At 42.8% G+C, this 12189-nt stretch overlaps 1 protein-coding gene across 5 annotated transcripts in view; it reads left to right on the top strand.

Annotated features, from left to right (window-relative positions):
- plxna1b (plexin A1b) overlaps positions 1-12189 on the top strand; it is a 191664-nt gene that overhangs the window by 107992 nt on the left and 71483 nt on the right. For all 5 annotated transcript variants that reach the window (XM_038695462.1, XM_038695465.1, XM_038695464.1 and 2 more), the window contains exon 9: positions 1503-1617. In XM_038695462.1, the coding sequence (XP_038551390.1) occupies positions 1503-1617 (115 nt within the window). The remainder of the gene's footprint in view (positions 1-1502; positions 1618-12189) is intronic.

Genomic DNA, 12189 nt, shown 5'->3' on the forward strand with positions numbered 1-12189 from the left:
GCTCACACAAACTATAACAGCTAAATGAGTCACACGGAAGAAATTCTGAAAGTGAACTACAATAAGCTTTGTAATAAAATGAAACAGTTTTATTTGTAAGCTCATAATGGTTACATTAGATAATGCTGCGCACGTAAATGAGACACCAAGTAGCGTAGGATCTCTCGGGGGCTGAGAAAGGACCAATAACATGAAGCTGTGTTGATAAACTGTGCACTTGAACTTGTCTGGCTCTCCTCCACGGTCCCCTTAGATGTGAATATACACACACACACACACACCTACTCATTCCCCAACTTCCAGCCTAATGTTTTCTCCCTCTCCCATGAGAATCCCACGCAGAGCCCCGCAACCCACCCTCCTTTTCACCTCTCTCTCTCTCCCACGATACCTGGCGTCTCCACCTCTCTCAGGGAAATCCACCTGCTTTTGATCTCTCCCTCTCTCTTTCCCTCTCTTCTTTCTCCCGTCTTTCTCTTTCAGCCTGTCTATCTGCGCCTCGCCTCAGCTAAAGCAGGCGAATTTAAAATGGTGGAGCGCTCTTAGCCCCACGGATGAAAGAGAGCTTTAGACAAAGAACAGGGTGAGAGCTTTTTAAAATGAGACGGCAGCCAATGAAAGGGATGGATAGAGCGAGAGATGCAGAGACGGAGGGACAGAAAGAAAGGCTTGGGGCTGAATGGATGGAGAGAATGATACAGCAGAGGTATAGCAAGAGGGAAAAGAGGAAATATATGCAGAGAGTAGGCCAATTGTGAGGAAGCTCATTGAACATGTAGGAGCAGCAAGCGATGGACAGTTACAAGCGAGTGGCGAGTGATAAATGAGGGAAGTGATGGGGAGAAAGAGGTTAAGACAGCTGATAGATAGGATGGAAGATGGGGTATGCAAGGTGAGGAATTAAAGAGAGAAAAAGAAGAAAGAATTTGACATTGGATGATAAATAGACTTAAGACGGTGAAAGGAAAGAAGTTTGAGAAACAATTAGGAGTGAAGATTTAAAGAACAAAGAACACAATGGGATATGTGTTTACATTTTAGTATAGCTCTGTTATATCACAGTTGGTACTATTTTCCCCCTATGCTATTACTTAACAAATCACACGTTTACATCTTAGCCCTGTTTGAGTGCTTCTTTCACCCTTTCTTCTTTTTTTTAATCCTCCCCATACTCTTTATGATACATACTGTAAACACCTGCTTGTACTGCAAAAAGCTGTAAAAAGTTTCAGTGCACTTACTTCGAGAGGAGATGACATGGAGGAGATTTAACGAAATGAAAAGCAGCCCTCTTCTAACCTGTTTCAGTTTGTTAAACACATAAGGAATGAGATTTTACTGGTTCAAAGTCTTCTGTGTTATGATATGTAAATTCCACATTATGACACCGCCTCATTCTGTCTAGTTTTTTGCTGTCACGCTTTGTCAAATGAAGCAGTGAAGCAGTAAGATAAATAATGGATAGCTCCCTAACGTTCTCCTCTCATCGCTCTCTATTTTAGCTGCCTTTCCTGCGTAAACGGATCTTTCCCATGCCACTGGTGCAAATATCGCCACATGTGCACCCAGAACGCCAATGACTGCTCTTTCCAGGAGGGACGCGTCAACATCTCTGAGGTAAGATTCTCACTGCTGATTCATACATATTGCTGTCATAGGCTTAATGCAATAATCTGTGTATTCCCCTTTACATAAATGTGGGTGGGATGAGTCCAAAAAGCAGCTCAGGAGATTATATTTTCTGGCTCAATGTAATTTTTTTTATTTAAAGATTTGAGCAAATCTACCATAGTTCCTCATGACCGTTATTTTTCACATATATACTGTGGCTGTGATCACACAATGTAAGCTTGGTAATTTTCTCACACATGAAAACACAAATTATAAGAACATAGGCACAAATTGTATTTAGCTACACACACACCTTTACCTTCGCCTCAGGGTTTCCTCACATCACCCTGCTGTGTGTGTCTGCTGTCTGTGTGTATAATAGTGGCTCTTGGCACAGTGACAACAGCTTGTGTACTGTGCAGCAATAATTCTGTCGTGGCCCATAAGGCCATAAGCAGGCCGGGATGAATGGCTGTCTATGGAAATACTGCCTTGTTCTTACATAGCCAAATGCTGCATTAGCATAAAAGCTAATATCAATCGTGCCGAGTAGCGGCTACAGTGGGCGACATGCTAGGCATAACAAGTGTTTGTCAACTGCTGGAGTGTGTATGATGATATTAGTGATGGACACACAGCCATGCTGTGTTTTCACAGCGCTTTTCTTTTTCATTTCACTCTCTCATACACACCAAACACAGTCTCCCATGTATTAACAGGCACAGAAAATGCATTGAAATGCATATCTTCTCAATGGACTTACGGATGTAAATCCACTGCACTCCCAAGTGACTGACAGTCATGCCTGTTCTTTATCTGATTGATACCTCACACACAAATGCGCAAAAACACACACATACACACAATTCCCTATCTCCTTATGTTTGTGGCCTGACTCTCCCTGTTATCTCTGTGCAGATTAAAGCCCCCCCTTGTTGGCCGGCCTGACTCACCGGCCTTTATTAATTGGTCAACCTTTATCCAATTACTTTCCTCTTTATCTCTTCTCTCAACCGGAGCTGTGTAGAATCCAAAACACTTGCATGCAAAAAACCACAGCCTCTGTGCCCATCCAAAACAACACACAGGCCAGCCTTCACGCCTCACGGAGCTAATGTTAGCGGATTAGTGCGCCCATCTGCAAGACATGGGGAGAGCGCTGGCTAGCACACTCCGAGCTGAGAGAGGCCAGAGGGGCAACGGATGGATAAACAGGAAAGGCCTGCAGTGACGAAGGAAAAAATGAAGGAAAGCAGGATGTGCAAGTAAACATATAAAATGCGTAGTAATAACAGTGAACGACAGGAGAGGATGACACTTGAGTACCGGACATGAATTAGTTAGGTGTAACATGTATTAGTCTAAGGTCTACATCTGTCCACGTGCTGATTCATAACGGTTTTTAAAGCATGTAGATGTAAAATATTTAGAAATATCCTGCAACATAGTGCTCTATTCATTCAAAAAAATATATATTTTTGGTGCAGTATGTTATGAGGTTGGTTCAAACCAGGATGAGCTAGAACAAAGAGACACAGCATGACAAAGGGAAATGAGAAAAATGGATGGAGTAGGAGGTGAAGAGACTGAGAGAGGGGAAGAGTGAGAGAGGCAGCGGGAAGAAGGAAGGGATGGACAGACCGGCTGACAGTGGCATGTGGACACAGAGACCTCTCCTGTCACCTCGTCTGCCCAAGAAACCACCGACCACATGCTCCAGTAGAGAATCCATCATCTGCACTGTGTCTCACACACACACACACACAGACACCATAGACACACAACTACTATACTTTGTGTCTTGCCTAAAAGTGTAAACATTCTGACAGTGACATGTACGCGCGAGCACATACACACACATACACAGTCATTCATCATCCTTCTCCTAGCTGCCATATCCATTAGATGCGCTTTCAATGCCCCAACAAGTACAGCTCTTCCTGTAGGCTAGACTTATCCTTCTCCTCCCCAGGGCCCGTCTCTCTCTCTCTACCCCATTCCTCACCACTTTGATGCTCATTCACCCCATCTTTTTCTCATCTATCTTTTTCCTCACCTTGCTTGCTCTGTATGTAAATCCTGTATAGTTAAAGAAAAGAGAAGGAGGACAGAAATATGCCTCTCATCCCTAGGATCTTATAGTTTTGCCTCTTTATCTACTGGTAAAGTGGGAATAGCTTGGCATGCCATCAGGGATGCGCCTGTGTGTGTGTGTGTGTGTGTGGACATATGCTTACACCCTTAATTTAGAGCTCAAATGATCCTTTTTGCCGTGCTCTAGCTTAATTCTGAATACAAATAGCAGTGTTTAACATAACAGTGAAGTTGGCTCTCTTGGTAGCAGACATTTCACTCAGTAGACGGGATTAAATAAGACTCATCTTCAGCAGTGATCACAGGCCAGATAGAAGTTTTCCCCACGGGGCTGAGAAGTGGCTGCTCCTCACGTCTGACTGCATGGTCTGAGTGGTGTTGTACCAACTAGGCAGTAGAGCAAGGAGGGAATATAGGACCAGCTGACCTTACAACGTGTGGGCCAAGGTTGACAGCTGAATTCTTTTTTTACCAATATGATCAACCCTCTCTCTTCCCCTGCTTCACTGTTATTCTTACATTTCTTCACTAGGCCGACATCAATCCTAAAACCTTAAAAAGGAATAGTTGCAGCTCAATAAACATCAGCGTTCTCATTCTGAATATAACAAACATTTGACGGTCGAACATCAAACATTTCTTCCTCTCGAGCCTTGATTTCTGACTACCTTTTTCCTTTTCAAGTGTTTCGCTCTTATGTCCGACAGTATCCGAATCTTCTGTTACCGTGGCAACTCAGAGGCTCTGCGTGTTGCAGATGAGGACTTCTTTTCTTCCTCCTTTATTTTATGTTCTCCTTTTCGCACAACCAGCGCTGCGAAAGACAAATTACATTGTATGGAATACTTTTTTATGATTGCCAGGCAAAAAAATAGTAAGTTAAAAGAAATAAGATCCAACAGAAAAAAGGGATTAAACAAGCCAACCAAAGGAGTAAAGGTGTTGTTTGTTTTTGTGAACAGACTGTGTTGAGATAGGGAAGAAAGAGAGGGAAAGAAAATGGATAGACAGAGTAAGCAGGGAGGAAATAAATATAATGAGTGACATTTCCAAATCAAATATGCATGAATCAACATTGCCTCCAATAGCACAACAAACAAACTCACGAATTAAGGAGCAACCGGGCGGAAAATTGCAGCAGAGGAGTAAGAGTTTCTTTATTATAAAAACAAACAAAAAAAAATGGAGAGGGAGGAAGGCTAGAGTGAAAGAAGGAAAGAATGTCTCCTTTCTGTTTTATTCCTTTATTCATATAGAAAGCTTTTTCCTTCTCCTTTGTCTCCTTACCTTTTTTTTTAAGGAACTTGATTTGCCATTCCTTTCTTTACTTTTGTCCCTCCTTTTTCTTCCTCCTCCTGCTCTCCTTCTTTCTCCCTCCACACCCCAGGAGAGAAAGTGCTATTCTGAGCCAAAGCCTTGATGAGAGCCGGGCAAGGTTCAGGGTGGTTGGACTCGGCATTGTTAAGACATGCTTACGTGTTTGTTTTGCTGCAAAGCAAGGCTCAGTCTCACTCGAGCAATCAAGGCAGCGGTTAACTTGATTGAGATTTGTGGGTACAGCGCTGCTGCCGCTTCTTTCTTTTTTTTCTGAACTCTTTGGCTGTCACTTTTTTACAATTTCCTCTCTTTCTCTCTTTGATCCACTTCTTTTTTGTGTCATTTTGAGCTTTAACTTTATATACAACATCCAGGTTTTATCTGTTAGCGTTTAAACAATGCTGATATTGTTTGTTTTGGGACTAAGTCCAGACTGAGGGAAATCTTACCATCACATACCAAATATTAACATTCTTTGTGATTCTTCCAAATGCGGTTAAGTGGTTTGCATTTGTGTCCAAACTCCACTTTCAGTCAGGATGTAGTCATTATAACCAAAACATGCTTTCTTGCGCTTTTATTTTAAATATAATACAGTGCTCACTGGCATCATGTGTCCGGGCGTCTATCAGTCACTGCAGCTGCCCCATCAGTGTCCTCTTCTACATTTATTTTTGCCGTGTCCTCCATGTCTGTGTGCCGTGGAATGTGTTGCTCTAGTGATGAATATTTCACTCTTTTATAAATGCAACACTTTCCTCGTCCAACATCTGTCCGCTCTTTGCATGGATGCATGATGGGTTAAGCGTTGTCACCCTCCTACTCATTCCTTTCTCTCTCCTCCACCTTCTTCCTCCTCCTTGTGTGCATGAAAACCTTTAAAGCATTAGCTTGATGTTTTGGGAAAGACGCTTATTCAATTTCTTGCCAAGATCTATGCCTTTCTCATATCTGCATGGTACATATGTAACTGGAGCCAGCGGCCAGTTAGCTTAGCTTAGTATGAAGACTGGAAACCGAGGGTGAAAGCTAGACTGGCTCTGTCCAAAGTAGGAAAAAAAAAAAAGCCTACTAGAAAATTTATATCTCACTAATTAGCATGTTGTATCATGTTGTACCAAAAACTGTGTTCAAGTGTAATAGAGGATGAAATAGCCCAGTAGTCCATGAGACATATATATATATATAAGTATATAAACTATATCAAATGTTAAACTATTCCTTTTTAATACATGTGTATCAAAGCATCATTGCAGTTGTGCTGTACAAACTCACATACTCACACTCGAGTTCTACTGCCTGCTGGCAAAGACACAAAGTAATGTTAGTGTATGACACATAGTCACTAGACACTACATTAATTAGAGAGGCTCAATATAGGCTGCATTCAGAACAAAGTATAACAGTACACATGAATATATTTTCCCAAGAGCTGTCTTACCCTCACACCCTTAATCAAGCACATACACATATAGCATACAGCCTACCCACACATTCTTAAACAGTCACAGAAACACATGCTTACTCTCTTCCTTTCTCTGCCTTACACACGCACGCGCGCGCACACACACACACACACACACACACACACACACACACACACACACACACACACACACACACACACACACACACACACAAACACACACTCTCTCTCCATGGCTGAAAGGGTTATTTGTGATGGAGGTGTGAAGGCCCCGAACCGTGACATTCTGGCACACTGTGTTTACCCTGGCTGGTACTCAGACACTGAACAGAACGCGCACACACACACACACACGCGCGCACACACTCTCACTCACTCCAGAGAAGGACATCCCACAGATTGCAGGCCAAGGCCGCTTGAGGGGCCTCGCTGTGTGCATGGATATACGTGTGTGTGTTTGTCTATACTGCTTTAGCGTCAGTGTGTGTGACTGTCACTGGTTCTTATCAGGACAAAGCACAACCAGCAGCACAGGGCTGCAGGGGGCGTGGGGGTGAGGGGGAGGGTGGAGTGGGCGAGTGGTTAAATAATATCCATTCTTTCCTTTTTTTCCCCCTCCTTCCCTCTCTCCCTCCTGGTGTCTTTATCTGTCAGCAATATCTGTCTTAACCCCTCATCATCATCCTTTATTTTTTCTTCCCTTCTCTTCCCACACAGTGTTGTCACCCAAATCATGTTTCAGCAGTGTTCTCGCATTTTTCTGCCCACTGTCACGATCCACAGACTCCATTCTTGAGTCCATCTGTCCTTTCCTTTTCCATCATCTTTTCTTCTTATGCCTCATCTGTCACCATACACAACTTCCTTTTTTAAATCTGTTTGTCAAATAGATGCTGCTCCTTGTTTGCTCTTCTTTTGTATTTATTAGTCCATTCATTTACTCTCTCTACCCAAGTGCATAATTTCGCATATAGCTGGACTCAAATAAACATACACCCACACATGTATTTTCTGCCTAATATTAAGGGGAGATGTGCTTAAGCCATATTTAATAAAATCCAAAACAATGTTTGGAAGAGGGGACAAATAAATGTTGGGTGGAGGTGGGGTGTACTTTCCCCCTTGCAGTTCTCCAAAACAATGATGTTCTTCCAGTGTTTCATTTATTTCGCAGAGGACAAACCAAAGACGGACAGAGGTGCTGTAATTGAGACCAGATGTAAACGGAGTGGAAGGGAAGGAGGGGGAAAGTAAAGAAACAAACAAAGACAAGGACAGGGAGGCATATAGAGAACCCTGGCAGTAACAAGCAGCAGATTATATCCAGAGTGACGCATTTTATTTTCCAAATGCGCTCCATGCTTGAAGGGAGGGGAGGGAGAGGGAGAAATTCAGGGAACACGGAGAGGAAGTGGAGGCGACAGGGTGAAGTAACCACATGCCTTCTTTGCCAGATGGATCTCACTTGGACCGTGATCGTCTAGCGCTTAACCCTTGGTTTGGTTTGGTAGCTGACTCCTTTAGCTGTTCAAACTGCTCCTGACAGCCCTCCAAACCTTCCCCCGTTTTGGTGGACTTTCTCAGGAAACTTCTCCAACACTTGTCCAAGAGTCAATAATTGCATTTCTACCTCTGGGAAATCAGAGTGGGATTGTATCAGGTGTTCTGGCAAACTCTCTTGTACGTCCCTCTTAATTTGTTAAGAGAGAACAATGCAGTGAACAGAGGAAGTGTAAGTGTTTTTTGAGTACTAGTAATGTAATTTAGCCCCTCAGTCACGTTGTGTGTGTGTTTGTGTGTGTACTTCCCACGCGATCATACTGTTTGTAGCAGGGAAAAAAAGAAGCTAGAGATATTTGGATCTTGTCCCTGGATGCCGTCTTTGCGTGCACTCACACACAGATGTGTCTGCATGCTAACGCATGCAGGGTCTGTCACATATGCATGCAGATGTTCCATCTCTCCTTCTCTATGTGGCTATTTTTAGCCTGACCGTCCCACTGCTTATCTTCCCTTTTCCCCCTCGTACAGCTCTTCCCTTCTTTTTTTCAGAAGCTTTCCCTAAAATTCCCTCACTTACTGACAGAATGCAGGGAGGGTGGGTCGCCCTGACTGGGAGACGCTGCAGAGACACCAGCCTGTCATAGCCTATGAAGTATGCTTAGTAGACAACTACACAAGGACGGCAGAGTTATATGAAGGCAGAGGGTGGAGTTTAGCAAATGCAGCTTGCCTTAAGTGTAATGATTATGCAGATTCGAAGGACACTTTCTTGGTCTAATTGGTTGAAAACTGTTAATCCTTACATGACATTGAGAAAATGTGGAGCAGTCATTTGAGCTCAGCACTGGCAAATGCGAGGTGTTAGGTGCAACATCGCTGCTAGGTTATTCTTTCCTTGATGTAATCCTCTGCCGCCCGGCAAGGCCCACTGATTTAGCGAGCATGACCCCAGCTATGCCAACATGCTGGCTGCAGCGATGAATACAAGATCAGTGAGAGCTTAATGATGAGCCAATGTGAAGTAAAGGTTCACACAAACAGAAACACGATGACATGATGCACGGGGTTTGCAGGCCATGCACAAGCGTGTTTCAGCATTTGTGTCTCTGCAAGTGTGCGTCTATGTGTCAGTCCCAGGTCCCGGTGGTTTAATTATTCAGGCTGTATTAAATCTTCATTTCTGCAGCCCTCATAGTCAGCCCACCTAATGGTTAACACAGATGAATATTGCATTTTTACCATCAACCCGCGTGTGTGTGTGTCGGAGAGAGGGAAGAGATAAATACAGAGTCACTGAGAGAAAGAGATGACGGCAGTTGGAGACAGATGGATAACAGTGCAAAGTGAGCTGAAAGAAAAACAAACTCAAAAGTGCAGGCGGAGCAGAGAATGAGACTGAGATTGAGAAACAGCGACCACCTGCTGGGATGGAGAGGCATAGAGAAGGGCGGTGGCGGGGGAGGGGAGGTGGGGTCTCCATCTTGTTGAGCACTGATTATTTTATTTTTTTTCCCCAACCTCTATTTAACTGACACAAGTGCACTCCCATGGAAACCCAAGGCGGTCAGTGATCCACTGCTTACAAGCGTTAGATACATGGAGATGGACACTGGTGCCAGTGGGGCGCTGAGTTTTTATATAGTTTGAATTTAATGCTTTAAAAACTGTAAAATGGGTTTATTTTTCTCACCACATAAAGGCAAAACATTATTTGAAGATGCAAAGCACCTCATAGCTCCAGAAAGAAAAGTAATTTATTCATTAATTTTCTTCTGAATGGCCTGTTTGCCTCCTAGTGGCTGACAGCACTTCTACAGACGACACTGAAGCAGGTCGTTCCCTTGCATTTTCTCTGCCAAACTTCTGAATTAAGTGTCTGGGTTGCTCATATGATACTTTTTTCTTTCAAGTTTTATTGTGACTCACACGTTTATAAGTATTTTCTGACATTTGCTGGTATTAACTTGAGTAAAAGATGAAAATGGCGAATGCCATGAACTGTATAACTGTATGGTTTCTGTAATGTATGAAATCTGTGGTGTTACCTAAAAATATGGCAGGCAGTAGTTTTATTTACTGTTATTGCACATTTTGACACATGATCTTATGCTGCCAACGTTTGCATCATAGCTTTGTTTACGCACATCTAGACAGAAGTAGGTTAGTTAGTTACAAGCAGCAAGACTAAACGTATTTTCAGATGTTCTCAGCACTGTGGGATACATTGTGGCACAGGTCATTGTTGACAAACTAAAAAACTAACTTCTGCGCTATTCTGTTGGTTTTCTTAGTGGCTCAAATGAGCGTGTTTCTGGGCTTGTTCATCTGGTTTATTTTCTTTTTCTGAAGGAATACTGCAGCAGAATGACAAGTGAGGTAACTGTACACTGTTAAATTACAAATTATCAGTAAACCTTTCCACTGTAGAGTCTTGATGATCAATTATCTATATTTCCACTTCTTTTTGATAACAAAATTCACAACCGTAGTTCTGAAACGTTGCGTGCAGAGAGGAGCCATAGGCAGTAGGCAGGAGAGCGTATCTACCGCTGAAGTCAAGGTTTGTCTTTGAGAAGCTGAAAAGCACAAGGTTTGATCGCTGCTGACATATCTGGGTTAGAGATGATAACAGGGTGCCAGAAGTCCCTCCCCCTCCCATCTACTCTAAAAATCCATAAGGAGTAAAAAAAATAAGACCTGCATTGAATCAACATTCACACATTCCTGCTTTTGTTTATTGTTTTATAGCATACTGTGTCGTCTATGTCCGGGGGATAAACTGTGTAGGTCTTGCAGTTTGCTCGTCAAGTCAAGGATAAGGGATTAGGATACTCAATCAACATGCGTATTTGCCTGGGTGGGACAACAAAGCACAGAGTGTATTTGTGCTTGTATGTAAACAGTAGGAGAAACATATATGTGTATGTAGATTCCGTCAAGCTCCTGCTCTGTAAGACTTTGATAATCCACGCTGAATAACATTCATGTAACACGTTCCCCAGCATCTCGCTTTAATTCAGACTCCTTTCTGTGCTCCACTGCACTCACTCTCTTTTCCCATTCACTCCTCATCTCTCTCTCTCTCTCTCTCTCCCCCCCCCCCCCCCCCCCCCTCCCTCCCTCCTTCCTTCTCTCCTTCCGTGCATCACTTCTCTGCTATGAAACTTCGGACGTGGGCGGACCATATCATAGTCCCTTTCAAGGTTCAAAGTCCCGTTTCTTCCCTCGCTCCCGCTCTGTTCTACATGTTGCTGCCTTATTAAGTTGTTCCACTGTCTCCCTCTCTCCCCCTCACCTTCTCTCTCTCCCCCTCCCCAGCAGTAACTGTCTGGTTGGTCACAGAACATCTTTCTGGTTTCTGCCTGCTAATGAGCCCGCCTCCAGTTTGCGTGCGTGCGTGCGCACACACACACACACCTACCTAACTGCCATGTGCCTCACCCTGCAACTAACATAGACATTCACTTTTAATAATAGTTGCACACTTGTATACTGTTTATGACATATAGTGGCATGTGTACACTGTCTTACTGATTATAACTGATATTTTGCATAAACACATGCCTACATACATTCTTCTAATCGATCTTACCAGTGACTTAACAAGTAGGCTGTTTGTTTTGCTCCTCTTATCCCAGTGGCTGGTACAGGTCCAGAAGAAGTACACACACACACACTGAAACAAACACATGGCTGCTGGCCAGCTGGTACACAGGGAAATGTGGAATATGTGGTCCTAGCTTTGACATTGTGATGTATGCCATGACATGATATTATGGCTTAATATTAATTAAGAAATTAATTGGAAGCAGCCTGCCTTTAAAGATACCATTGAAAATGTTAGCACAATAAAATGTTATGTATTAATGACATGTAATCACAATGTACGTATTTTTCTCAAAAACAAAGATTCTTAAAGGTTCAGTGTATAAGTTCTAGTGACATCTAGTGGTGAGGGTTGCGAATTGCGAATTAATAATAAGCAATCTGCAAATATTTCCAAAATGTCTTTTTTTGAATTTTTTGAAATACAACAGAAACACAAAGTAGTACTGACAGCCATAATTTCAGCTTGTGGTAAAATGGTGCAACGTTTTTAATGGCCATTTAGCATCTCAAGTACAAATTACATATTTGTGTGCACAGTGGGACGCAATATCCAATAACATTTTTTAATGCAAATTCGGAAAGTATTCATTATTGGTCACTTGATAGGCACACGGTCTTGTTATATATAC

This window comes from Micropterus salmoides, unplaced genomic scaffold, assembly GCF_014851395.1.
Source record: "Micropterus salmoides isolate LMB-PRFRI ecotype aquatic unplaced genomic scaffold, ASM1485139v1 Ms_hic_scaffold_4, whole genome shotgun sequence".
NCBI classification, from domain to species: Eukaryota; Metazoa; Chordata; class Actinopteri; order Centrarchiformes; family Centrarchidae; genus Micropterus; species Micropterus salmoides.